Source organism: Brienomyrus brachyistius, unplaced genomic scaffold, assembly GCF_023856365.1.
Source record: "Brienomyrus brachyistius isolate T26 unplaced genomic scaffold, BBRACH_0.4 scaffold68, whole genome shotgun sequence".
Classification (NCBI taxonomy): domain Eukaryota; kingdom Metazoa; phylum Chordata; class Actinopteri; order Osteoglossiformes; family Mormyridae; genus Brienomyrus; species Brienomyrus brachyistius.
The window spans coordinates 1,471,038-1,495,740 of record NW_026042343.1 but is presented as its reverse complement, the minus strand read 5'-3'; the positions used below and the strand labels follow the sequence as shown (position 1 = coordinate 1,495,740).

Sequence of the window (24,703 nt, the reverse complement as noted above, 5' to 3'; positions counted from 1 at the left end):
TACGTATTAGGTGCAGTTGGTTGTACTTCCACTTTAGATGTAAAACTGCATGATTAGAACAAATTTCTAAATCCTTGCTGGTTTCTCGGTGCCGCCACTTAAGCTGTCAGATTTTGCATTTCCTGAAAAGTTCAGTCTGTGCTGAGGGCCACGCCTACGGTTTTCGGCGATGATCATGCACAGGAGAGAGGGTTTAATTCACTAGGTCCGCTCCTGCAGCTCAGAATCGTCGTAGCACAGCCCCCTGTCGTGGCCTTGCTATGCTCAGTGTCTCCAGCGGCGCGCTGTACAGCTGCAGACCTCAATATTTGGCTCTAGCACTCCTCACAGCTGTGCAATACATTTTCGTGATCGTCTGTTTCATAAGTAATGTCCGGTAACAAATTATCTCATGCTAACAGGCTTGTGGTAGCATAGGAAGACATGCGTGTAGTGTCGGATGATCCATAATAAGTAACTGCTTATACTAATGGAGAAGCTGCAGTTACCTAATGGGTCCTCACATTGCTTGGCTGGATGGTAATTATGCTTCTTTGGTGCACTCTGCAGTGACAGGGGGTGCGAGTGTCTTGGTCTTCCATTCATTATAGCTTTTTTTTTGTTATGCTTTGTGATTTCTGAAATGGTTCTGATTATTTTTTCTTCTAAGGAAAAAGTTGTGTCACTTATGGCTCGGTGCTTCTGAGAGGCATGTTCAGCGCTGCCCTTGGTTTGGGTTCATCCCAGAATTTGCTTAGTTGCAAGCACTGGTTTGCCTCTCCCCAGGCAAGCTGTGCAAATAGTGGGAGTGAGAGAAGTTTAGTGGGACTGCTGTGTTGTGCAGAGTACAGCCCTGACCATAAAAATAGCGTCTCTCCTTATTTAGGAAATAAATCATGAGACATTTGTATTGCCCGTTATATTTTCCAGCGCGGTATGGCTGGTTGACCATGGCGGGTTCCCCTTTAACATCATGCCACTTTCTGCTGGATGATTAGCATGCCACACCCCTGACTAGAACAACTAGCCATGAGACTGTGGCAGGATTTGTCCATCGGCTCAACTGTCTGAATTCTCGGCCATGTGGATGCCCAGCTGGCAGTAAATGTGGCTGCGAGGTCGAGGGAGAAGAGCTGTCTAACCTCAGTCCTCATTTTTGGCATAAAAAACACACAGACTCGTATGTACCCTGTGTGATATACCCAAGGGTTCTGCCGCTGAGTCCCGTCTGAACGTGGTTGTCTTTAGGATAGAGTAACTGTGACTGCATTTGTGCAGGACACTTGGTGTGTAGCCTAGGCCAGGAAGTGAGAGGCAATGGGGAATCAGAATTATTATGCTCTGCAGTGTCGTAAATCACGATCCCTGGTTACTCATGCATTGCTTCTATCGATCTGATAGGGATGGGTGTCTTCTGAGATTGTATAGATGAGGACCATCTGCCTTTAAAATGCTACATAATGCTCAGCGATGCGCATTACAAGCAGCGGCCATCATTCCAAACCTCTACAGGTCGTGGGTCGCACTCATTCTCGTCACATTTGTGTATTTAGCAGACACGTCTAGGGTAACGTGCAAGTGAGGATCAGTATCAGGGTCAGGCAGCATCCTCGGGGCAGCTGGAGTTCAGGGCCTGGCTCAAGGGCCCAGCAGATATAAAAATGAGATCTTGACCCTCAGAAGAGACACAGATCGCTAACCTGCCGAGGCACGCTCTGCCCGAAGCATGACTGATACCGGGAGAACAGAACTCATATTGTCTGCGTAATGAATATCCACGCGGACCCACCCGAAATACATTGAGTGAAATGTTACTGTTCTTTGTAAAATCTTTTCCTTCATACAATTAACAATTCAGCGGTGTTTATATCCATCACTGTGCTAAAGTCTCAAGCAGTCATTGAATTGTCAGTATCCTCATTTTGGAGAAATTCCTGCCAGGACATTGGGTCTCTTTCATAGTAATGGGCAACATTTGTGAGAATCAACGGCACCCACTCGCATAAATATTTTTGGCACAAATATTCCTATATCTGTTAATTCCTTGTGACGTCACGTCCTTGACTGTCCATCAGCACCAGTGACATGAATATAAATGTTAGCATGAGGCGTCATCCCCACTGACCGGATGTCATGCCGCATTTAAAGTGACGCAGTTAAACTCCATTAATTCAATGACACAGCAAAACTTTTGTAAGTAAATAAAATTTATTTATAAAGGACCTCTTGTGGTCACAAGGCACTGAATGATTTGTGTTGGGTTACACACTTGTACTGCACACCACAGTAATTTATCATCAAAAAAACTGGGAAATGGGTAATGTTTCATCCTGGCCTGAAGCTACTTACCTTTCTTGCATGTTTATTAATTTTTAGCAATCACTGGTTGTTTTTCTCCTTTATTTGTTGAAGTGGGAAAATGACACCATGTAACCTTCCATTTGAACTGTGGTGAAGATGGCTCTGTGTTGCTCCATATTTGCCCCATGGGGTGACGGCTACAGGGAGGTGGACTCCTGCGCGCTGGGTGGAGTTTGCAGCTGTGCTGAGGGAACATGGGAAAGGAAGCGGAGCGTGTGGGCTCAGGTTCTGCATGGCTTTTTGCGGGCTGCTTGGGGCTAATTTGGCAGAGACGTGTGGAGTGGCTTTGTTTGTGATTTGCCCTGCTCCCTGGATAGGTAGATTTAATCTCTAATGTGGCTCGATTTGGGTTAAATGCAGCAATTGTGCTGATTCTAATCTAACCTCCCACAAGTATAGACGTTTACTGCCCAATGTTCAGACCCCTTAGTTCATTCCAGGGCCATAATAATGCAGGAAAAAATGTTTTATCCTGGATTCTGACATTGGTTTGTGTCTGCAGTTCTGTCTCCTGGCTTAATTTCGCTGTTTTCTTTCCTATTTTGATGACCAACAGAAGAACATCTTTTTACATTTTCACATTTTCTTATGAAGGTAGATGAGTTTAATAATAAGCTGATTTTGTTTCATGGTTGTCACATTTCTGGTGTTTCACCGCAGTCTGCATGCGACGAAGCGATGAAAGTGTTAGACGGCTGCTCTGAACCTCACGGCCGAAATGCTCCCTGTACACACAGAAAAATCACTCTCTCCGTCCCAGTGTGTTGTATTTCAGCACAATATGTTGTGAAATTCGTCTGTGTAAAGATGGTTTTATTGCAAGAATAAGAACCATATACCCCAGGTTGCGATACGACTGTCAATGTGCAACAGACTTTAACATGACAAGCTTTGGTCACATTGCACGGTCACACATAAAATGCTATAAATAATCTCTGTGTTAATACTTCCCTGAAATGGAACATGGGGTGGGATTTGGACAACATGGGTTAATGACTCAACAAATACGGGAACCAGGGTCACATTTTTTACTCAAAGAGTAGCTGGTATTTTCTATTGTTCATTCCCCACAAAAAACACCCTACTGTTGGCCACGTAAGGGGAGGATCTTGCCTGGTATGACAGAAATGTTCAGCTGGACTGAGAGAGTGGATGTAAACCGTGGAGAATTTGGTGTATTAGGGCAGTTATTCAAAAGTCTACTCTAGAACATGACACTGAACTCTGAGACGATATCCACCTTTTTCCACTATGTTGAAGATGTATTCAGCTGGTTTTCTCTGCCCATATCTGAAGTCGTGCAGTTGTGCTATTTAATCATATCACAAGGATTTCGCTTCCTTCGCTCTCAGTGTGCTTATTCAGGGCAGACATACAGCAAACAAACATAAACAGACAGTGTAGTATGTAAGAGGCTAAAGCCAAAGGGCCTCAGTACAAAGATGCTGCTTACTATACATACATGAAGTGCGGCTACCAGAGGGGAGGTTTGACCAGGTTGTGTGTGATGGATCTGCAGTGATTTTGCCGCTTCCTGACTCTGGACAGGTATAAATCCTGAATGGAGCTGATTAACGTATCATACCTAGAAATGACTGAGTTGGGAGGGCGGCTCATAACCACAGTGGAGTGAGTCGTTTTCTTCTCTGATGTTGGCTAAACGAATAGGCTGTAATGGTGTAATGCCATTATGAGAAAGAAAACATACAACTTATCTTTTCCTTCATTGTATACTGTCTTCGATTATCCATGTATAATATATTTGCCTGTCAAGCCTCACCTTTCCTTTATTAAGAGAGAAACTGGCCTGGACTCGTGAGAACATAAAAAGTTGGCGATTTCGGGCTTCCAGGAGTGACATGCGAGATTGTCTGTTTCTCCTCAAATCCTCCCCAGGCTGCTCGCTGACACAAAGGCCACGTTTTGTCGAGGTAGGCCTGGACGGGAGCCCACGGACACGAAGACTGCCATGCGCTTCTGTTTTACACAGCAGTTTGCGCATTGCTGTGTTAGCATGTGTTTGCTGGTTAAATCTTTTTTAGCTTGGAGTAATTTAGCCCTTCATTATGATTGGTAAACGAACCATAGCAGTGAGCTAGCCTTGCTGATTCATGGAAGCTGAGCTCCCTCACTTTTACTGTGAGCCAGTTGGCTCAAGATCTGTTACCCGGCTGCAATTTGTACTGGTTTCCTGCTTTAGAAAAATGTAAAAAAAAAAAAAAAGAAAACAATATTATCGTTGTAAAACTAATGATGGTATTAGCCAACAAAAAACTAAACTCCAATAACTAAAATATGATACCGGAGCCACACCAGATTAGGTAATTGAGGGGTTTTTAAAGACGGTTGAGTGGAAAGTGTCTGTTCCGTAATGAAATTTCTCTGTCAGGACATTTCTACGCTGGCTTTTCCCCGCTGGATGGGGCCTGGACCAGGTGTCTGCTCTAATGAAGACACCGTCCTCTGCTGGTCAGTCTCTGTAGTCAGTGGCCTTTCGGGCTGGAAGATCTCCTTCTCGTGGTTGGAAGGGGGGCTGTGATTCACTGTGCCCACTTTCTTCCAGACTTTCGTTTTTATTTAGTACGGCTCTGATAGAAATGTCCTCTCGAAGGCATGTAAATGTCTCTTTGCTAAAGTTGCTGGGTTGTTTGTAAGATGGCTGCTACTGCAGTGCAGAAATGGGGGTAAACCTTTAAAAATAAGCCTCTGGAATTTCATCTTTCTTGGAATTTTTGTTTTCATGTTGAAATTGGATGTCAGGGTGATGCAGGCAGGTGTAACTGTGATTCCTGGTCTTATGTGGATATCCTGCTATTTATGGGACTCCTGATGTCATACAGGGGCCCTTGTGAGTCACTTTCCATGGTCCTAACATGACTGAGCGAGGAGTCTGTGTGTCTGGGACTGCGAGTGTCCTGAATAAAAAGGACGATCCAGGCCTTTAATGACCGTTTGGGCGCAGCCAGCAGTAGTGGGTCTGTCTGCGGGGAGGATGACATCAGCAGCATCGAGAGGCTCACTCACCTCGGCAGCGACATTCATGTCTCTGGTGAATCTCCCTATGAAGCCAGTAGACGGACTAGGAGAGCATGGGGGGGTCTTAAGGTCCTGGAAAGGGGTGTGTGGTGCTCAAGAGAACGAAGGTCTAAGTCTTTAGAGTCTTGTTGCTCCCTGTCTTGCTGTATGGCTGTGAGACATGGACGCTGTCCGGCAACCTAAGACGAAGTCTGGACTCCTTTGGTACTGTGTCTCTTCGGAGAATCATTGGGTACCGCTGGGTTTGATTTTGTATTGAATGAGCAGACGCTCAGGGAGTCCTGAGTGAGGCACATTACCTGCATTGTTATAGAGCATCAGTTGCGACGCTATGGCCATGCGGCGCGTTTCCCTGGGGGTGATCCGGCTCGCAGGATCCTCATCAATGAAAACCCAAGCAGCTGGAATAGGCCAAGGGGACACCGACGTAACACCTGGCAGCAGCAATTTGGGACTGGCCTGGGTGTTGGCTGGGGGGGCCGTGGAGGAGGGGGGGGGTCACCAACCAAGATCCTGAGGTGTTTCGTCATGGGTGGGTGTACCAGTGCATGCTCCCCAACCTGACCTCACCTGTCCTAGCATAGAAGCCAAATAACTGGTTTGGCCTTGATTGTGATTGGCTGTCCTGGATCCGCTTATCCAGGTTTCCTTCCTTCTTAACAGTTTTCGGTCTCAGGGCACATGGCCTAATGTGTCTTCTTAGTACCCTGCAGGAGCATTGCTTCTAAGTCAGATGGTGGCTGCACTGATCATAACTCTAAGCCTTGACGTTTCACTGTGTTTCATAAGATGACTGGCACAGGTTAACCAGCCGGTGGCTTGTGTTTCCTCTCACACAGCATCACTGCAGAGTGACAGTCTTTGTCCCCTTTTTTGGGCATCACAGAGTATCAGCCATCTTTTCTCTGCTGTTGTGATATACAGCTGACATGATAGCTGCTAACCGCGGCGGAATGGAGAGCACAGTTATAAGCTCATGGCGTTTTAGCTTTCAGCGATTAGTGTAGCGTGTGAGCAGTATAAGCGTTTTAGCTGAGCTGAGGACCATTAAGAGTGGAAAAAGAGGGAACAGTTCCCTTAATTAACAGGAGCTAAACTTTTGATTAGGCATTTGATTACCTGTTTTAACCCTGGTTGTAAACTGCTGAGTAGCAGACAAGCTGACATCAGCAATTTCCCTCAGTGTCTGGAGTGGAGAGTTAAATTTGGGTTATTTTATTTGCTAGTTGTTAATTTAATTTTCCCACAAATCAGAATGAGTGCCATTTATTAGACCTCTTTTATTGTCCCATATGTACAGTGTGCCGCTAACGAGGCGACTCCATATGCTTGTGAAGCAGCTGTCTCACCGCAATAATCTCCCAGTCGCGACATTTAAGAGAGAAACCCTCAGCCGCCTCCTGAAGCTGTAGGTGGCCCAGGCACGTCAGCCTAAAAACGCCGAGGTTCAGACCTCAAAAAGGGTTTCCGTCATTTCGCTCCCTCCCCCTAAGGAAATTACTCATGGGTTCCATAAACATGGCACTGATGTCTGTACTGGTGAATGAAATGCGAGGCAGAGTGCTAGTGCAAGATGTCCTCAGTTCAGTAGAACACCTGAAAAGCAGGAGCGCCTTCTGCTGGGTCCTGGAAGTGAGCATGGCCTTCACCTCAGGTGCGGGGCTGAGGAACCATCAGTCTTCTCCCAGCCTTGATCCAGACAGGCGCCAGGAGAAGTTATGATGCAATGTCCTGCTAATGTCCATTTCCAACAATCTGATTGGCTTGTGCCTGCTTAGGTGTTAATAGACGCAGTAAGACCTCACAACTGCATCAGTTACATCTAGGACTACGGTCGTAAACCTTCGTCTCATTAGTGGAGATAATGGCACTTGTTGCCATGTGTTTGCTTTGAAGCCACTGGCACAGTGAAATACATCCGACCACAACTGCTCTGAGCCTCCAGCCTGGCTCTCTCTCACTCTGAGGTTGTGGCAGACTGGATATACGTCTTGTGCCTGGTCACCGACAGTCCCCTTTTCTGTACTTTTACCAGTATCTAATTCCAAAAGCTCATTCTGCTGCCCTGTAGTAGGGCCATAAGGTTGGCCCTGGAGGCCAGAGAGATGCTCAGCCGTGATAAAACCCATTAAATTCCAATTTTCTTTCATCTGAGCTACTCACAGATTTTTATCAACCGGTGTAGTAGGACTGAGGGGAGGGTCTTGTCCCAGACGTGTTTCTGTTATGCTGATTAAAGCATTTGCCATGTTCGGTTTGATTAGAATCTTGGCACAGTTTTGGAGGGAGGTTTTGTTGAAAAATAGTCTAAGTTAGTAAAGTTATTTCATTCAAATAAAGATGTTTAGAACAGAACAGAGGTGGAACTTGGCAATGACTGAAAAAGTAACAAAATAATACAGTACAATGAAAACAAATCTAGCTTTGCTTTCTTATTGATTAAACATTAGTTTTTCATTCATTTCTCTTTTTCTTTTGAAAAAGTCTGACATTTTGTAGCTATTAAATGTATACGTGGAAGTCTGAGGTAATTCTTCAGGAAGCTGCATTTGGCCCTGGTCAGCTGAAGCTATAGGAACAGCAATGGACAGAACTGAGAGAGAAAGCGAACTGCAACGCTTCTTAGAAGGATTTATCACTTCTGCCTGCTAGAAAGGAGCAAACCACTCCGATGACTTACAGTTAGGGTTAGACCAGACTTACGAGGATGTTCGGGGTTTTAAAGGTGAAGGGTTTTCCAGCCCGGGAGATGTTGGGGCCTCCTGGCGTTTGAGACTCCGCCAGCCATGCCATGGAGACACCTTCCTGACTTTCCAGACATCCGGGCCCCCGAATGTCAGAGTGGAGGGAGTGAGGGCCAGACTTTTCTGGGAATGTCGTTAGTCCTGACCAGGGCTGCACAGACCTTTCAGTGGCTGGGGTTTAGCCTCAAAACAGAACGCTGCCAAAACGTCAAGGCTGCCTTTATCTAGGAAAACAGACCTGCTGTTTTGTTCCCCGTTATCGAGTTTGAAAAGGTCAGGGTCAGAAAGTGAAGAGGGTGCAGTTACACCTCCTCTAATTTGTTTTGCCTTGAGCATCTCTTGTTTTGATTGCAGTAGCCACAAAATACCAACCACATCCTCATAGTCCAGCTCAGCTGCAAAATTCGTTTGAGAAGCCTAATCTCTGGCTTTGTAGATCACCGTTGGATCTTTCCTGGGGCCCACAAGGCTTATGAACTTTTTGAAGGAGGGTCACTCAAGTTTTGGTGAAGATCATTGGTGTCTTTGACGAATACTAAGTATAAACAACTTCAGTCTCTGCTCTGCCAGTCTGGATTGGATGGATCTAGTGACAAATCAGCTTGTTAGTTTCAAAAGTAGAAACAAGCCTTTAAATGGAACCACAGGCCCAGTTTTGCTCCTTTATAAAACAGAGGATCCTTCACATGAATCAGAGACTCCAACCACAGAGCAGGTTGTTGCAGCTATTAGAAATAAACATCACATCCAGTTTATCCAGTGAGTAATTTCTTTCAACATGCGAAAATTGTTACTGAACTGTCAAAATCTCTTTGGGACCTTAATGGTTCTTTTGAAGTGAACCTCTGACTCACTTCTCCTAAAGAGCGAAGACTGTGAGAGGGCTTGAGAGCTGCTCTACTGTAAGATCATGTGCCCTTGAGGACCTTGTTGTACTTCCCTGCAGTCACCTCCTCATGATGATCATCTGCTCTTCCAGGATGAAAACAACTTGTTCTTATTTTGGGTCACTAAGCAATTAAGGCAAGTGTTGACAAATCCTCAAAGAGGCCCATGTTTTATGGCACTGCACTTTAACTGGAAGGTGACCGTGTGCTACTGATTGCGTAAAAACTGTTGCTGATATCTGCTTAAGCCAGCCTGGGGTCAGCAAGGGGCTGATGTGTCCTTGAGTTCTGGAATTCACAGCTCATGAATTTTGTCAGGACATTTAGGCTGATCCTTGACCACAGAGGGTGGGATAGCACACAAGGTCAGCAGTGAGTTGCTGGGTAACCTGTTTGCCTACTGTTAACCAGTATTCCAGATATAGCAACAGTGATGTCAAAGGTCTCAAGGTGTTGAATAACCCTACTTGAGACTAGGAATATCAAACATCCAGTAGTCAAGAAAGTATTTGCTCTATAATTTTAATTATGAAATATAACTTAAGCCTGTTTATTAATTAAACCAAGCTGAAAACTTACTGCCTTTATAATTAACTGTTGTCAATGTCATTCCTTACAGTGTCAGCATTTTGGTTGGTGCTCCCAAAGCCAATACCAGCCAATTAAGCATCACAGAGGGTGGATCTGTGTACGTCTGCCCCTGGAGCGGAACTCAGTCACAGTGTACTGTCATTGAATTTGATTCTGAAGGTAAGAATTTCTTAAGATCTTCGGGGGTGAAACCAGTTGTTTGCTTTTTAGTTTTTCGTTTCAACCTATTTGCTGTTCTATAGGAATCTGTGTGGAGTTGATTCGCTGTTTTCGACCTGCTTTCCTTGGAATATGCAATGGGAAGGTGTTTTGCACAGCTTTCCAGATCCATTCTTAACTTATATACATTCTAGAATGGTTCTCTTGACTAGATGTTGGAAACAAAGTGAGCATTATTGTAGATCCCCTAGGTCAGTGTTTTTCAACCTGATCTTTGGGGACCCCCCCATAGGGTCTATGTTTTTGCTTAATGGGACCTGGGAGAGAGCAAAAATACGGACTGTCTGGCAGGTAGCTGGGAGGAAGCAAAAACATGCACTGTACCTTGGACAAAATACTATCCCATCTCAAGGCACACACACACACACTCTCACATACACACACACACACTCCCACACACACACACACACACACTCTCACATACACACACACACACACTGCATTCTATAGACAATCTAAGATCACTAATTATTTTTAACGATGTACCTGAAACCCTGAAAATGTGAGGCAGCAGTATAACCCAGTATTTCCCAGTCCGTTCCCCTGGGATCCCCAGACATTCCATATTTTTGCTCCCTCCCAGGTCCTGGTAAGCAAAAATGTGGACTGCATAGGGTCTCAGAGGAGCAGGTTGGGAAGTACTTGTATAACCCAGTGAGCAACCACACCAGTCTCGAGTGTTTCCCTGCTTGAAAAAGGAAGAGATGTGTAGAAGAAACCAGTAAACTCTTCCTTGCCTCAATAATGGAAATTCCCCTTTACGCACCTACAAGAAAGCTCTAAAGCTGAATATCATGCAGAGGGTTCAGTTCAGCTACTGGGCTGCTGAAATTGCTTCTTTATTTAGGCTAGACTCATTAGGGAAGGCGGCTTCCCTACCCCGTCCTTCATCTTACATCTGATAAGTAGGAACTGATACGGTCTCGTACCAGACATCCCAAAGGTCTAACCCCTCCACCTCACAATCACAACCCTGGGGGGCGCTGACTCGATGACTGAATTTAGCCATTTGTTGTTGTCGCAAGACTTTATCTAAGCTGCCTGTGCACAAACACCCCCCCCCAGCCACCCAGAGCCAGCACAAGCTCTCTTGCACAGTTTAAAGGGCAAGTCTCACAGGGGGTTGAAGGAGGTTTGTTTGTTGGCTTGATGTGGATAGAGGGAGCAGAAATGCAAACAAGTTTGGCTCTAATAATGAGTGTTTATTTTACTAGCAAACTGATTTTATTGTTGTAGCTTTTTGTTGTTGACAAACTAAGGAACTTGGGCAAATCCACTTTGACTTAAAACATACAGGTAATGTTCATGGACAAAATGCCAGTGATTTTCTTATAATGTAAATACTCATCACCAACTGAGCAAACGCAGCCTGATAGGCCATTCAGTTTAACTGGATTTTATTTATTTATTCAATCAATTGTGATCAATTGCTTGTTATCAAGTTATCAAGAAGAAGAACTAAATATCAGAACCAGGGTTGAAAGTCATTGATCTTTTCATTATGGCTCCAGCTTGTGATCTCACAGAGTGTCCAGAAGACAAATCCTCAGATACATCAAGCCCTGCAAGAAGTCTCACCTTGTGCTATTTCTATCATTTTGATTTGTGACATATAACCTATGAGATTTGTTCAAACCCCTTACATTAATACACCCTCTCAAACTCCACCTAACATAAAATAACGAGCTTCCCGTGGGGGGAGCTGTGATCCAGCTTTGTTTTTCCCCATACAAACAGAGAGTCCATCTGGAATGGACCTCCGCCTTTTGAGACCAGGAGTCCATGTCTGTGCCTGGGCTTGAGTTGACGATACTGCAGATGTTATTCATGTCAGTAAAAAAAGCTACGTGAAACTCTTGAAAGTTTAGGAATGGAGAGGAGGGAGTTTTCTGAGAAGGCTGACTGACATGAGGCTATGAGTCAGGGACCCTGTTTGTTTTGGGCGGCTCGATAACATGCTGGAATGAGCCGCCCCTGGCCTCTGGGAGAGCCAGGAAGATGATGTAATACAGCCCTCTATTCTGCTTTATGGCTATGTCTTTCTGTTCTGTAGCATGCTTGTAATTATGGCTTGTTTCTGCTTGTGTACATGACTGGTTGCTACACACAAGTCGGTCCCACTGGTCTGTTCCACAAGCACACAGTTTTCTGTCTACTTCCTTCATGTTGTCATGCAGATCTCTGGCCATACAGATTTCTCGAACGATGACCTATATCTTAAAGTGGTGCAGATACAGGATCAGCATGGCTGTGTTGGTGTTTTCTCAGAACCATCAGCATTTCTGTATGGTTATCATCAGATTTTCGGAGGTTTTCACTTTTGTTTCATTTAGACCACACTTTTCGTTGCGGAAATAATATACTGTCTGTGAGCAAGATACAAAAATTTGTATTCATAAATTATGTATCGCACAGTCTTTTTCACATCTAAGCCTGTGTTTCTTTCGCCCAGGAGATCGCAGTTACCATGTGAATGACACAGATCTACAAGTGGAATTTAAGTCCCATCAATGGTTTGGTGCCACAGTGAGATCCCATGGAAGCACAATACTGGTAAGATAATTAATTCAGGTTTAAATCTTTAATTCTGGATTTCTTTGGTAACCTGACGTCCGACTGGTCAACCGGCACGTTTATAACCAAGGTCAGCCTGATTTATATGGTTTTTATTATACAATGTTTCTGTGTTTATGATTATGATTATATAAAGTTATAGAATTACATAGAATTAAGAATTATATAGTTATGTAAAGTTCCATATCTACAAAATGTGCTGAATTTTGAATGAAATTACCGTGTAGTGGCATCATCTGTGTAAAATTAATTTTAATGAGGTTCTACATGAACAGTTAACCTCTATCTGTTTTCTGAATGTGCCAAAGGCCTGTGCTCCTCGATATTACTGGAGAACAGAAGAAGACATCCCCAAGTCTGATGCAACAGGAACCTGCTACCTCTCTGTAGATAACTTCTCTAAGTTTGTGGAGTACGCCCCGTGCCGTACAGGTACGCCTCGACTGTGGAATGTAATCCTCACTTGCAGTATCTGAATTTACATTCTGCATGCATGTTTCAGCCCAAAGATCAGGTGCTGACGTAGTTCTCCTCTTCTTATGGCTCAGAAATACATGGTCCTGCTGGTCAGGGCTACTGTCAAGGGGGATTCAGTGCTGACTTTACTAAGGTAAGTTATGACTGTTCATGCTAGATATTTTCCAGCTGGTCGTTGTCGAGAATGTGAAAGAGGCTGCGTGTGGCTCCCTGCTCTTACAGTGTTGTGTGTTCCAGAGCGGGAAGGTGGTTCTTGGAGGTCCAGGCAGCTACTACTGGCAAGGTGATGATAGCACATGTAGCTAATGTGTTTGTAGCGAACGGCAAACAAAACTGTGAATGAGACCGGACCACCTGCGAGGGAGGGGGAATAAAGGCCTTTGTTTTACACTTCCCAGGTCAGCTTATTGCTGCAACTAAGGAGGAAATCGTCAAGGCCTACTATCCTTCATACTTCCTGTTGTCTGTTACGGGGCAAACTCAGACTCGACAGGCACAAGGACACTATGATGATAGCTACCTCGGTACGTTAATCAAATTCAGCTCCACCTGCATGTAATTAAATGGCCATTTCTGGCCAGGAAGTATGCTGGTCTGGCAGAACATTATTTTAATGCCTGCGGGGTTTGCATTCCCCAAGGTGCATGGGTCATGTAACATCCATAGTTTGTCTTCTTTTCCAGGTTACTCAGTTGCAGTGGGGGAGTTCAGTGGTGATATGGAGGAAGGTTAGCATCGCCATGGATACCGGAGTTTATGGGGTGGTCACATTAGTCAGTCATCTGCCTATTTAATTTTTTAACTACTTTCGAGTTGAAGTAAACTCCATCTATCGTTATACCTTTGTATAACGGCAATAAAGTTTCGGATACTGATACATGCCAACCAGAACTTCTTTCGTGAACCCAATAAATGTTCAATGCTCTGCTATATCTGATTGTGTCATTTTACATTCACTTTTTATTTTTCCTGCAGATTTTGTGGCTGGTGTCCCAAAAGGAATCATGCTTTATGGTTTAGTAAGGATTCCTTAATATTTGTTATAGTAAACAAGAAATGGAAAGTTACCTCAAGCAAAGCAATATAACACCAATTCTTGTTGATGTATTTTGTACCTGGCATGCCTTATATATATATATATATATATATATATATATATATATGTATTTGTATAACTAATACCCTGAATGTACCCTGAATATGTGTGCGTGTGTGTATATATATGTGCACACACATATATACATGAAATATATATATATATTAAACACACACACACACATTGCCTGGCCAAAAAACGGAAAAATTTACCGCTTGAATTTCAATCAGCAGGTACTTAAAAGCCAATGACAGCATCTATTATTAAAGTTTAGCAACGTTATGCAGCAATAAGGTGAAGTCAGCTGAATGCCTGTATCTACCGAATGGCCAGGTTATCCCATCAATGGATGTTTTCTTACCTAAAGACATGAACATATTCCGGGATGATAATGGCGAGGTTCATAGGGGTCGGACTGTCAAAGCGTGCTTAAGGGGATCATTTTCACACGTGAATTGGGCAGCACAGAGTTCTGACCTAAACCCCACTAAAAAGTCTTAGAGATGTGCAGAGGACGATTTTACAGAGCGGCTCAACTGACCTGTCATCAGTACAAGATCTCGATGAGAAATTAATGCAAATGTGGATGAAAAAAATTTTGAGATGCTGCATTAGCACATGGAAACGATGCATTAATGAATGTGCACCAAATTCGATGTTAAAGGCGGCGGTATATACTGTGTGTATATATATATATATATATATGAAACATCAAAGCTGCTGTCAGTGTCTGTGTTGTGCAAATATATACATGCCATTGTAGCTGTAGAAGCCGTGGTCGCCTGTGTTTCCAAAAAGGGTAAAGTGGCTTATAGCAAAAAAGGATAAAATTGGTGTAACTGGTGGTACTGGTGTAACAGCTTTAGATTGTGGTGTGGTGGTTTTTAATTTTTTTAAACAAGCTCCTTGTGTGCAGTTACACAGATTAGTGATAATGGTGAGCTCTGTTGGCTGTCGTTCCATGTGTCCATGCGTTTGCTTTGACATCCAGGTGTCTATTTTGAACGGAACGAACATGAAGTCAGTGCTTAACATCACGGGTGAACAGGTGAGTTTGTGACTTTGCTTTTCTTGTTCATTTTGAAAGCATAGCCATTTGTAACAAGGGACACGTTAACGTAGATGGCATGCGATCCTGGATAAGCTCCAGTGTCAGGCTAACCCTGCGATGGTTAAGTTTTCATGGAATGGGTGGGTTGTTCGCTGTTTGGTTGGATGCACTGTTTTCTGTAGGTTTTGTTTTTGTTGTCGCCTATGGAATAAACCCCTAAACCGAGGAGATCTGATGTATCATAAATGACAGAAGAATTACATTTGTTTGTTTCTGCGAGGGGAGAGGGGATTTGTTGGATGGTACGTCGGAAATCTCATCCAAAATATAGCTTGATGGTCCTTTGAACATGCTGATTGCATCTGTTGGTTAAACAAAACATACATCTGTTTGGTTACCTAAAGAGTAAAGGAATTTGGACTTGGGATCGTTTAAGTTCAACGGCCAAAAAGCTACATGCAGAATGCAGCCAAACGGCTAGAAAGGACCATGCTGAAGAAAACACTGTTAGCAGATTCGAAGATGGCAGTCGCAGACTATTTTTCAACTCTTTCACTGTTGGGAGATTATTGTTAGTTGTTGCTCCCCACATTCGCCCGTAGAGAGTGTAACATGTTGATATATCCTTGAAGAAATTGTCCTTCCTTATACATCAGAAAAGTTGCTGTGTAAAATGCTATCTCTCTGTGTTGGGATGAGGTAAACTGCTGTTAAGCTTGAGTCAGCTGGGTGGCTAGAGGGGTGGATATTGGAGTGGACTGGGGGGGGGGGCTTCTGGTGCGACAGTTAAAAGAGGGAGGGGTACTCTTTTATATCCCTGAGGAGGGCTGGACAGTGATGTCTGCTGTAATATTTTCCAGATGGGCTCCTATTTCGGCTACGCTGTGGCTGCCACTGACATCAACAGTGATGGGTGAGTAAGTGCACAACCTATTGTTCAACACCCTGGATAAGGGATCATAAGGCAGTCTTACTGTCACAAGCCTTCCTGGCTAGTAAAGCACTTCAAAATACACTCTCTTTCGAACTTTAAAGGCACCGCATTGCCAGATATTCCACATAATAACACTTTGTTTCTTATAACTGTCTTATAAAGGTATTGTAAAAACAGTAGATCTGTAAGGCGTGATAGAGTCAACTAAGTTTAAATGGGGCACTGAGATGACAGAAAGAGAATTATGCATGAACAATATATAGTTATGAATGAGACTGGTTGGAGTCAGTCTCTGCCGAGTCCGTTGATGAGGAAAGAGATGCACACTGGAGGCGAAGGATGGTTGAAAGTCAGCCCTTAATTCCTTGCACAGATCGCGATCCGGGAGCCACTCAGATGCACAAACAGTACATACCTGAGGAAGCTCAAACTCTGCTGTCTGTGTCTGGCTTATATAGCCCGTCTGGGGCGTCAGCAACCCCTTCCCTCGTTAGGCCCAGTAGGTCAGTGAGCATAATGTCGCAACAACCCTGCAACACAGACCTTCTGCTTTTTCTGTCACACCACAGTTTAGGGCGAGGTCCCCTGCCCTGCCTGCCTGCAAGTTGGTTCCTATTTTCAGTTTAGCACAAAGTTTAGCCCCTCAGACTGATGTATGAATGAGACAACGTTGTATGAACAATACACTGAAATGTTAATGAGACTCTGGGCTATGAGCGGAACACTGAAGCATGGCGATGTTGTTCCTCCACCAGTCTGGATGATCTTTTGGTGGGAGCCCCCATGTTTATGGTCCGTGGATCGGATGGGCGGCTGGAGGAGGTTGGCCGCGTCTACCTTTATCTTCAACGACACGCCCTGGACTTTGAGCCTGTCTTCCCCCATCTAACTGGGACACAGATATTTGGGAGATTTGGAAGCTCCATCGCCCCCCTGGGAGACCTCAACCAGGATGGATTCAATGGTAAACAGTCTTGGAAAAGTTGGAGGGGGTATGGGGGGTGGGGAGATATTAGGATGGTTGCCAGGCATTGTCAGTCTTCAATCCTTCTTTTCTTGCGGTACCAGATGTAGCCATCAGCTGTCCTTTTGGGGGTGAGGAACAGCAAGGACTGGTTCTCATCTATAATGGCTATGAAGGAGGGGTGAAGGACACGCCCTCTCAGGTCCTCGCTGGCCAATGGGCCTCGAGAACCTTTCCTGCCAGCTTTGGCTATGCCATCCGTGGAAACAAGGACCTAGACATGAACGGATACCCAGGTGAGTACTGCCATAAAAGGTCTCTGTTGTACACTGGGTCTTGTTGGTTTTCCTCAAGCTGACTAACCACTGGAAACTCGGCTAAACACTGCAAAATATTTTTTTTAAAATAAGTGCAGGGGTCAAACTGCTGCAGGCTGCACAGAGGGAAGATACAAGTGGAATTACTATCATCATACTCATTAAATGGGGACCGGCTTGTGAAATATTACAAAAAAATAATGCTGTTTTTTACCCCCTTAGATCTCATAGTAGGTGCATTTGGAGTCGATAAGGCAATTCTTTACAGGTAAAATATCACTTATATCACTTATCACATTAAGTGTGCTAAAGTTAAAATATAATTTCTATTATTTACATATATAAATATGCATCACACCAATTTCAGTTCCTTAAATAAATATCCTGTAATGGATATGCAGTTATAGATCGATGGATATAATACTACTTTTATTAAATAATTTTATCATATATACTATATTATATACAATTTTATTACTGATATTATTATTATTAATGATATGGACATTTTGTGAAATGCTGGTTTTAGATTATTGCAGCTGTTGGCAGAGAGAAGACGGTTCTCATGTTTTGTCATTGTTTCGGTCAGGCGTGAGGTTTATCCTCAAGGGGGCGTTGTCCTTCTTCTGTCTCTCATCCACAGAGCGCGACCTGTTGTCAACACCAGTGTCTCCCTTTTGGTGCTTCCCACCATGATCAACCCCGAAGAGAGGAGCTGCATCGTCTCACGCGGGAACGAGACTGTCCTTGTGTCCTGGTACGGTCAGAACCCCATTCCTTGTTCTCAGACGTGACTCTTGGCTTTTCCCGCTGCCCAGTTTACTGTCAGCCTCGACTAAATACATCACATTGGATGGTTTTGTGTCTGATTATCCTAAAACGTCTGTGGTTCTGTTCTGGATAAACAGTTGTAAGATGGATGGATGCGAATGAGGTCTTGGAGTGAGTGTGTTAGTCACACACAGTCAGTCATAGGCTTCTTTAAACACACTTTTCATTCGATTAACTAGTGTGGGCTTGAAAGGCCACAGTCCTGTGGCTGATAAACAGCTTTGGAGGGGTAGGGCGATGGACGAGTTTCAGCTCAAGTACATCTCCCATATTGTCGCCCAGTACCTGCCACAGTACTTGGCCTTGTCAGCGGAAGTATGAGATTTTAGCTGCTATACAGTACATGCCTTTCCATACCATGCATGTGTAAATGTTGATTTCAATTGTGAAGATGTGGAATCAATGATATTTCATAATTTTCATTCTATATTGGAAAGTCTAGATAAATAGAGTCAGCAGAAATGGCAAAGAGAGTTTCTCCATTGGTATTGCCTGAGAACCGGGGCAATTACAGTACATGATGTTTTTCAGGGAGGAATAAAGAGAAGGCAAGGTCAGTTTTCAGGGAACAAGGGAATAGTAGCTTACTGGGGTTTGTGGTATCAGTTGATGTACGCAACAGGATCTTAGAATAAGTTTAATTAGCAATGTCTGACTTACTAGACAAAAATATTTGTTTAAGGTCAACTTAAATAATCTTTAAACTGAATGAAAAAACTGCTACATTTATTAAAGATTTATATCGATGCAGAAAGCAGCTGCTTAGTAATAACAAGATCTGTGTCTCTTCTAACACACCTGTGCGCTTCCCCTGTTCCTTCTTCGTCCTCTTAACTGGTCAATAGATTGAGAACAGTGTAGGTTGCAGACTACAGACATACCCATCGTCAGCTTTGTGTACCTATTAGCTAAAAGCAGATCATATTTATATCTTACTTATGATTTGCATTGCCATGGAACCGAAGTGCTGAGCCTAGTGGGAGAAGTGTGCAGGTACAAGGAGAGTTTGGTTCTTGTTTTGGGTTGAGCACATTTGGGAAACATGAAGGCAAAACCCCCATGTGGCCCTGGGCAATGCCCCTGCCCCCTCCTTTCTGATCCGGGTGTAACAAAAACACCCCTCCGTCCTGGAAGCAATGCTACGATACCGGTGACTGGGTGCAGAAACTCGCCCACTGCAACTGGTGTCTTGCCTGACCAGCATTAATCTGACCCTACGCACCTGTGTAAATTCTGTACTGCATAAGCTTGAGTAGTGAAACAGATCATTTAATTTAATGACAGTTGCTGGGTGAGCAGAGCAGATTGCCTCGCTGGGTGCTTGCATTTATCTCTGCCTTGGAGAGCATCACACTTTTTCTGTGTTTGTCCTTCCGTGTCCAGTGTCAACCTCAGTTTCTGCCTCTCAGCCAATGGGAAACACCTACCCGATGATTTAGGTAAGTCGACACAAATACCCTTAAATCCCCCTCCCACCCACAGACCCAGCCATCCTCCAACGCATTAAATACAGCTGAATTTACTTAATTAATTTGTTTGTTAAATTAGCTGAGTGTATTCTAGCCTAATGAAATGAAAATTGCTATACTTCTGGATTGCTATGCATCAGACTACAGTAGTATGTAGTTCTGAGAGTCATGTACCCATAGTGTAGAACTTGCTGGTTCATCTCCAAGTTTCTCTTATGCAGCGTAACCTGAATTTACTTTTCATTAAATGAATAAATCTTGTTTATTCATTGTTTAAGTTGCTTTATGTAATATTGGGAAGACCTTACCAATCCTGCGGCTTCTTGCGTTTGTGTGCTGTAGACTTTGTGGTGGAAGTCCAGCTGGACACCATGAAGCAGAGGCAGAAGGGGGCGGTGAGGAGAGCCCTCTTTGTCGACACGCGGCAGCCCAGCATGTGGAAGAGGCTGCGGCTGGCCAACGGAGCGCGCTTGTGCCAAGAGACCAGGATCTACCTACGGGTCGGTGCCTCACGCCTCCCAGAATCCCAGTGGAACGGGCTGTGTAGGGGTGTGGTCCGAATTTGGCAAACACTTTCTCTGTTCTTTCCAGGAGGAAAAAGAATTTCGGGACAAGCTGTCTCCCATCTATGTCTCACTCAATTACAGCCTGGACCCCCAGGCTGCACTGGATTCCCATGGCTTGAGGCCCATCCTTAACTACCAGACCCCTGATCTCATTGAGCAGAAGGTAGGACAGTTCACTAGCTAATCTGATACATGGGCTCAGACATAGGAGCCTGTGTCCTCTCTTCTCAGCCTATCCCAAATGCTAGAGGGATGAGTTGAGATTCCATCCATCCATCCTCTTTCCAACCACTTATCCAGGTAAACATGGAGCCTATCACAGGAAATGTATGGTAAAATGTCGGACAGTATGTCAGTAGTTCATATACTGTCGCACAATTTAGAGAACAGAGATGCTTCTTCAACTAATTGCATGTCTTTGGAATGTAACAGTAAACTTGCACAACAGAGGGAGAATATCCAAGCTCATATATTGGGATTTGATCCTTGGAGGGATGAGGCCACAGACTCAAGATTTATGTATATTTGAGTAAATGGTTTTGCCCAAAACAATGTTTGAGGGAGGAAACTTGAGATCAGAGATGTGGTTATTTTGCCACTTATGGGATTTAAACCCACGACCTTCCACACTTAGAATGCCTAAGTCATGCCCCACCTGAAAACCATTCTGTGCATGAAGCTTGTAAAACAACCTGGATCCTTTAAGGATACTTCTTATGGGTCTTCACCTTGCCGTGAGACTAACTTCCCTCACAGAAGTGTAAAAACCCTTGAGTCACTGAGCAGCCCCATGTCAGTGATTCCGGCACATTCAGCTCCCTGACAGGAATCGCGTGTACTTTTTCCATTTTTAATATGCACAACTGGGAATTGACTCAGAATGTCTGGAAAGCAATTTTCGTACAGGGAAACTTGAAGCTGGTAGGACAGAGGGCACCTAGGTTAGCTCACAGGGCTGACTCGAGCAGCCTGTGCAGTGGAGGGCACCTAGGTTAGCTCACAGGGCTGACTCCAACAGCCTGTGCAGCGGAGGGCACCTAGGTTAGCTCACAGGGCTGACTCCAACAGCTTGTGCAGCGGAGGGCACCTAGGTTAGCTCACAGGGCTGACTCGAGCAGCCTGTGCAGCGGAGGGCACCTAGGTTAGCTCACAGGGCTGACTCCAACAGCCTGTGCAGCGGAGGGCACCAAGGTTAGCTCACAGGGCTGACTTGAGCACCCTGTGCGGCGGAGGGCACCTAGGTTAGCTCACAAGGCTGACTCGAGCAGCCTGTACGGCGGAGGGCACCTAGGTTAGCTCACAGGGCTGACTCGAGCAGCCTGTGCGGCGGAGGGCACCTAGGTTAGCTCACAGGGCTGACGCGAGTAGCCTGTACGGCGGAGGGCACCTAGGTTAGCTCACAGGGCTGACTTGAGCACCCTGTGCGGCGGAGGGCACCTCGGTTAGCTCACAGGGCTGACTCGAGCAGCCTGTACGGCGGAGGGCACCTAGGTTAGCTCATAGGGCTGACTCGAGCAGCCTGTACGGCGGAGGGCACCTAGGTTAGCTCACAGGGCTGACTCGAGCAGCCTGTGCGGCGGAGGGCACCTAGGTTAGCTCACAGGGCTGACGCGAGCAGCCTGTACGGCGGAGGGCACCTAGGTTAGCTCACAGGGCTGACTCGAGCAGCCTGTACGGCGGAGGGCACCTAGGTTAGCTCACAGGGCTGACTCGAGCAGCCTGTGCGGCGGAGGGCACCTAGGTTAGCTCACAGGGCTGACACGAGCAGCCTGTACGGCGGAGGGCACCTAGGTTAGCTCACAGGGCTGACTCGAGCAGCCTGTACGGCGGAGGGCACCTAGGTTAGCTCACAGGGCTGACGCGAGCAGCCGGTATGGCGGAGGGCACCTAGGTTAGCTCACAGGGCTGACTCGAGCAGCCTGTACGGCGGAGGACACCTAGGTTAGCTCACAGGGCTGACTCAAGCAGCCTGTACGGCGGAGGTGTGTCGGAGAAGTACAAAGCGGAGGCCACTGGATACTTTTGGGTGAGGCCGTCCTGATGGCATCTGGTAGCGATTTGTTTGTGTTTCGCTGACTTTCCCCTCCCATCCCTGAGCTGGGGCTCAGCATGCAAGCTGCTCTGTGGCGTAACGGTATGCAAGTGTGGAGAAGATGTGCAGATCTCACCGTTTGGCAGTGCCAGGAAAACATGCAAGTGCCCTCTGCTGCGTTTCACTTATGAACATGCACCTATCAGTGACAAGGCCTTCCTTATGCCTAAATAATAATGATGTCTGTCTCGTTGCCAGTAACCCACCCCCCCCCCCCCCCACACACACATAGACACACATTGGACTGTACTCTGCATCTAAAATAACTCTCTCTTTCTGTGAATGATTATATATGGGCAGGACATGATGCCTATATGGGCGATGCTGGTGATAAAAGACACCGTGTCCCCTAATTACAGCTCCCCCCAGTTGTCTAATTACAGGGAAGCCTGAAAGCTTTGAAAGACCTTCGCTTGGTCCTGCCTCCACACCCTTGCTCTTCTAATTTTTTCCCGCTTTCTTTTATCAGATTTATCACCGCCTTCCTAGCAGTTGTTGGTTATGCAGAGCTTGTTCCTGCCGCAGAGTAGCTAAGGATGACAGGGTTAATTGCTAATGTTTTGCTTTTTGAGTCGATGCTGTTCCTGGTTCTTCCCTGCAGCAGATTGACTAGTTGACCCGTCTGTCTTTATTTCTGCATGTAGTTCTGACTCTGTTCCACTGCCTCGGACTCTGTTTGTCCCGGTGACTCTGTGTTTCACCAGCGCAGACTCTGAGTATGTGTTTCTACTCGTACCAGACTGTGTTTCACTGTCTCTTTTAATGGCTGATTTAATGGCTGATAAGGCTTCCTGGCTTTTCTTTAGAACTCCTGACGGTCTATTTCTGGCTCTGCTTGTAACCGCTCTTGCCGCGTTTTTTCCTGCCCGTTACTGCCTCACTTCTGTTTCCGGCTGTCCCTCTTGGGGTCCGGCTCTCCCTCTTGGGGTCCTGCTGTCTCTCTTGGGGTCCGGCTCTCCCTCTTGGGGTCCGGCTGTCCCTCTTGGGGTCCAGCTCTCCCTCTTGGGGTCCTGCTGTCCCTCTTGGGGTCCGGCTGTCCCTCTTGGGGTCCGGCTCTCCCTCTTGGGGTCCTGCTGTCTCTCTTGGGGTCCGGCTCTCCCTCTTGGGGTCCTGCTGTCCCTCTTGGGGTCCTGCTGTCCCTCTTGGGGTCCGGCTGTCCCTCTTGGGGTCCGGCTGTCCCTCTTGGGGTCCGGCTCTCCGCCACCCAAGCCAACGTGGAATGCTGTTAAACAGGAGCGCATCAGACCTGCAAACAGAAACGCATCTGGAAACATCTGTCCCAGCTCCCGTCCCTGTAAGCGCAGTGTTCACAAGAAGCTGGATCTCTTCCGCAGGCAGTGGTGCTCAGCTGAGGATTAATTTGAATTACTGCCCCCCCGCCCACAATAAGGTGCATTTGGTGAATGCAGTCTGAGTCTGCCAGGACATTTATTATGTGAAATAATAAAAGTAAAATCAAAGGATTTATTAAGTTGAAAGCCTCAGCAGTTTTCCTGTTTCATACCCACCGGAACAACAGGGGGCTGTTTGTCTTGGCCGTGTGGTTCCGGTCGTGTTTCATTGTCTGGGGGGGGGGGGGGGGATTTGTTCTGGGTCAGGTTTTGAACCCCCTTCCCAAATCCTTTCTAAGGGATCACCGTCCTGATGTCCTTCACCAAGTGTCCTTTTAACATTGGTCTGACAGGCTCAGATCTTGCTGGACTGCGGAGAAGACAACATCTGTGTTCCTGACCTGAAGCTGGCTGTCTACGGGTACGTCCCCCACACGCTCTGCGCTACTGACATAGCCAGGCTGTGTCGATCCGGTCACCCATCCCCCCCCCGGCACCTCCACACCTCACAGTTCATCCATCGGGCCATGACAGGCCAACCCCCATAAACAGACCGGAAGCCATCAAGAGGCGACTGCAGTATATCCACACATGTTCCCTCTAGGAGCTGCTCAAAGCTGGGGGGGTTCCAGCGCGTGCCAGGCAGGAATTCAGAAATGACGGCGAGGTTCTCCCGTTTGTAGCCAGGGGCCAGGGAGAAAGAGACAGACAGAACTGGAGGGAGGTGTTGCAGTGATATGAAAGGAAGGAGTTATTGAGCATGTTTCTGACAGAGAGAAAAGCAGCAAAATCTGACGACTCAAGCGTCTTGCAGCAGTGCATTGTGGGGCTCGGCATGGTCTTAGGTGACGCGCGCCGTTGCACGTTTCCCCGTGTGACCTACGTCAGCGCACTGGATGTGTGAGTCTCGCGCTGCAGTGACCGCATCGTCACGACGCGCTTTCTGTCACCGCGTCACTGGCCAGCTCAGCTGTGCTGTTTTTGGTTTCATTTATTTCTCTTGTCCTTATTTAGTGGTTTATAGAGGCCCGGCTTCCACTCCCCCCCAAATCAGTTCAGTCCTGTTTCAGAATATTGAATCTGTTACTGCCCCCACCCCCCTCTACCCAACTCGCATAACATTAAGAGGCCTGGGTGTAATTGGAATCATCTGTTTGCTCCTCCTATGGAATTTCTTATTCTAT

The 24,703-nt window shown here is 45.8% G+C and overlaps 1 protein-coding gene across 3 annotated transcripts in view; it reads left to right on the top strand.

Moving 5' to 3' along the window:
- Window positions 1-24,703, top strand: part of LOC125725523 (integrin alpha-5-like) — a 38,167-nt gene that overhangs the window by 1,232 nt on the left and 12,232 nt on the right. Inside the window, exons 2-19 of one of the 3 annotated variants that reach the window (XM_049002494.1) lie at window positions 9,627-9,757; window positions 12,273-12,370; window positions 12,700-12,823; window positions 12,940-13,001; window positions 13,091-13,151; window positions 13,267-13,392; window positions 13,552-13,596; window positions 13,844-13,887; window positions 14,956-15,012; window positions 15,876-15,928; window positions 16,705-16,913; window positions 17,018-17,209; window positions 17,453-17,498; window positions 17,874-17,987; window positions 19,445-19,500; window positions 19,873-20,030; window positions 20,122-20,259; window positions 23,873-23,940. In XM_049002494.1, coding sequence (XP_048858451.1) covers window positions 9,627-9,757; window positions 12,273-12,370; window positions 12,700-12,823; window positions 12,940-13,001; window positions 13,091-13,151; window positions 13,267-13,392; window positions 13,552-13,596; window positions 13,844-13,887; window positions 14,956-15,012; window positions 15,876-15,928; window positions 16,705-16,913; window positions 17,018-17,209; window positions 17,453-17,498; window positions 17,874-17,987; window positions 19,445-19,500; window positions 19,873-20,030; window positions 20,122-20,259; window positions 23,873-23,940 — 1,782 coding nt within the window. Of the gene's footprint in view, window positions 1-9,626; window positions 9,758-12,269; window positions 12,371-12,699; window positions 12,824-12,939; window positions 13,002-13,090; window positions 13,152-13,266; window positions 13,393-13,551; window positions 13,597-13,843; window positions 13,888-14,955; window positions 15,013-15,875; window positions 15,929-16,704; window positions 16,914-17,017; window positions 17,210-17,452; window positions 17,499-17,873; window positions 17,988-19,444; window positions 19,501-19,872; window positions 20,031-20,121; window positions 20,260-23,872; window positions 23,941-24,703 lie in introns of all 3 variants that reach the window. The other 2 variants (XM_049002495.1, XM_049002493.1) reach the window with 2 other exon arrangements.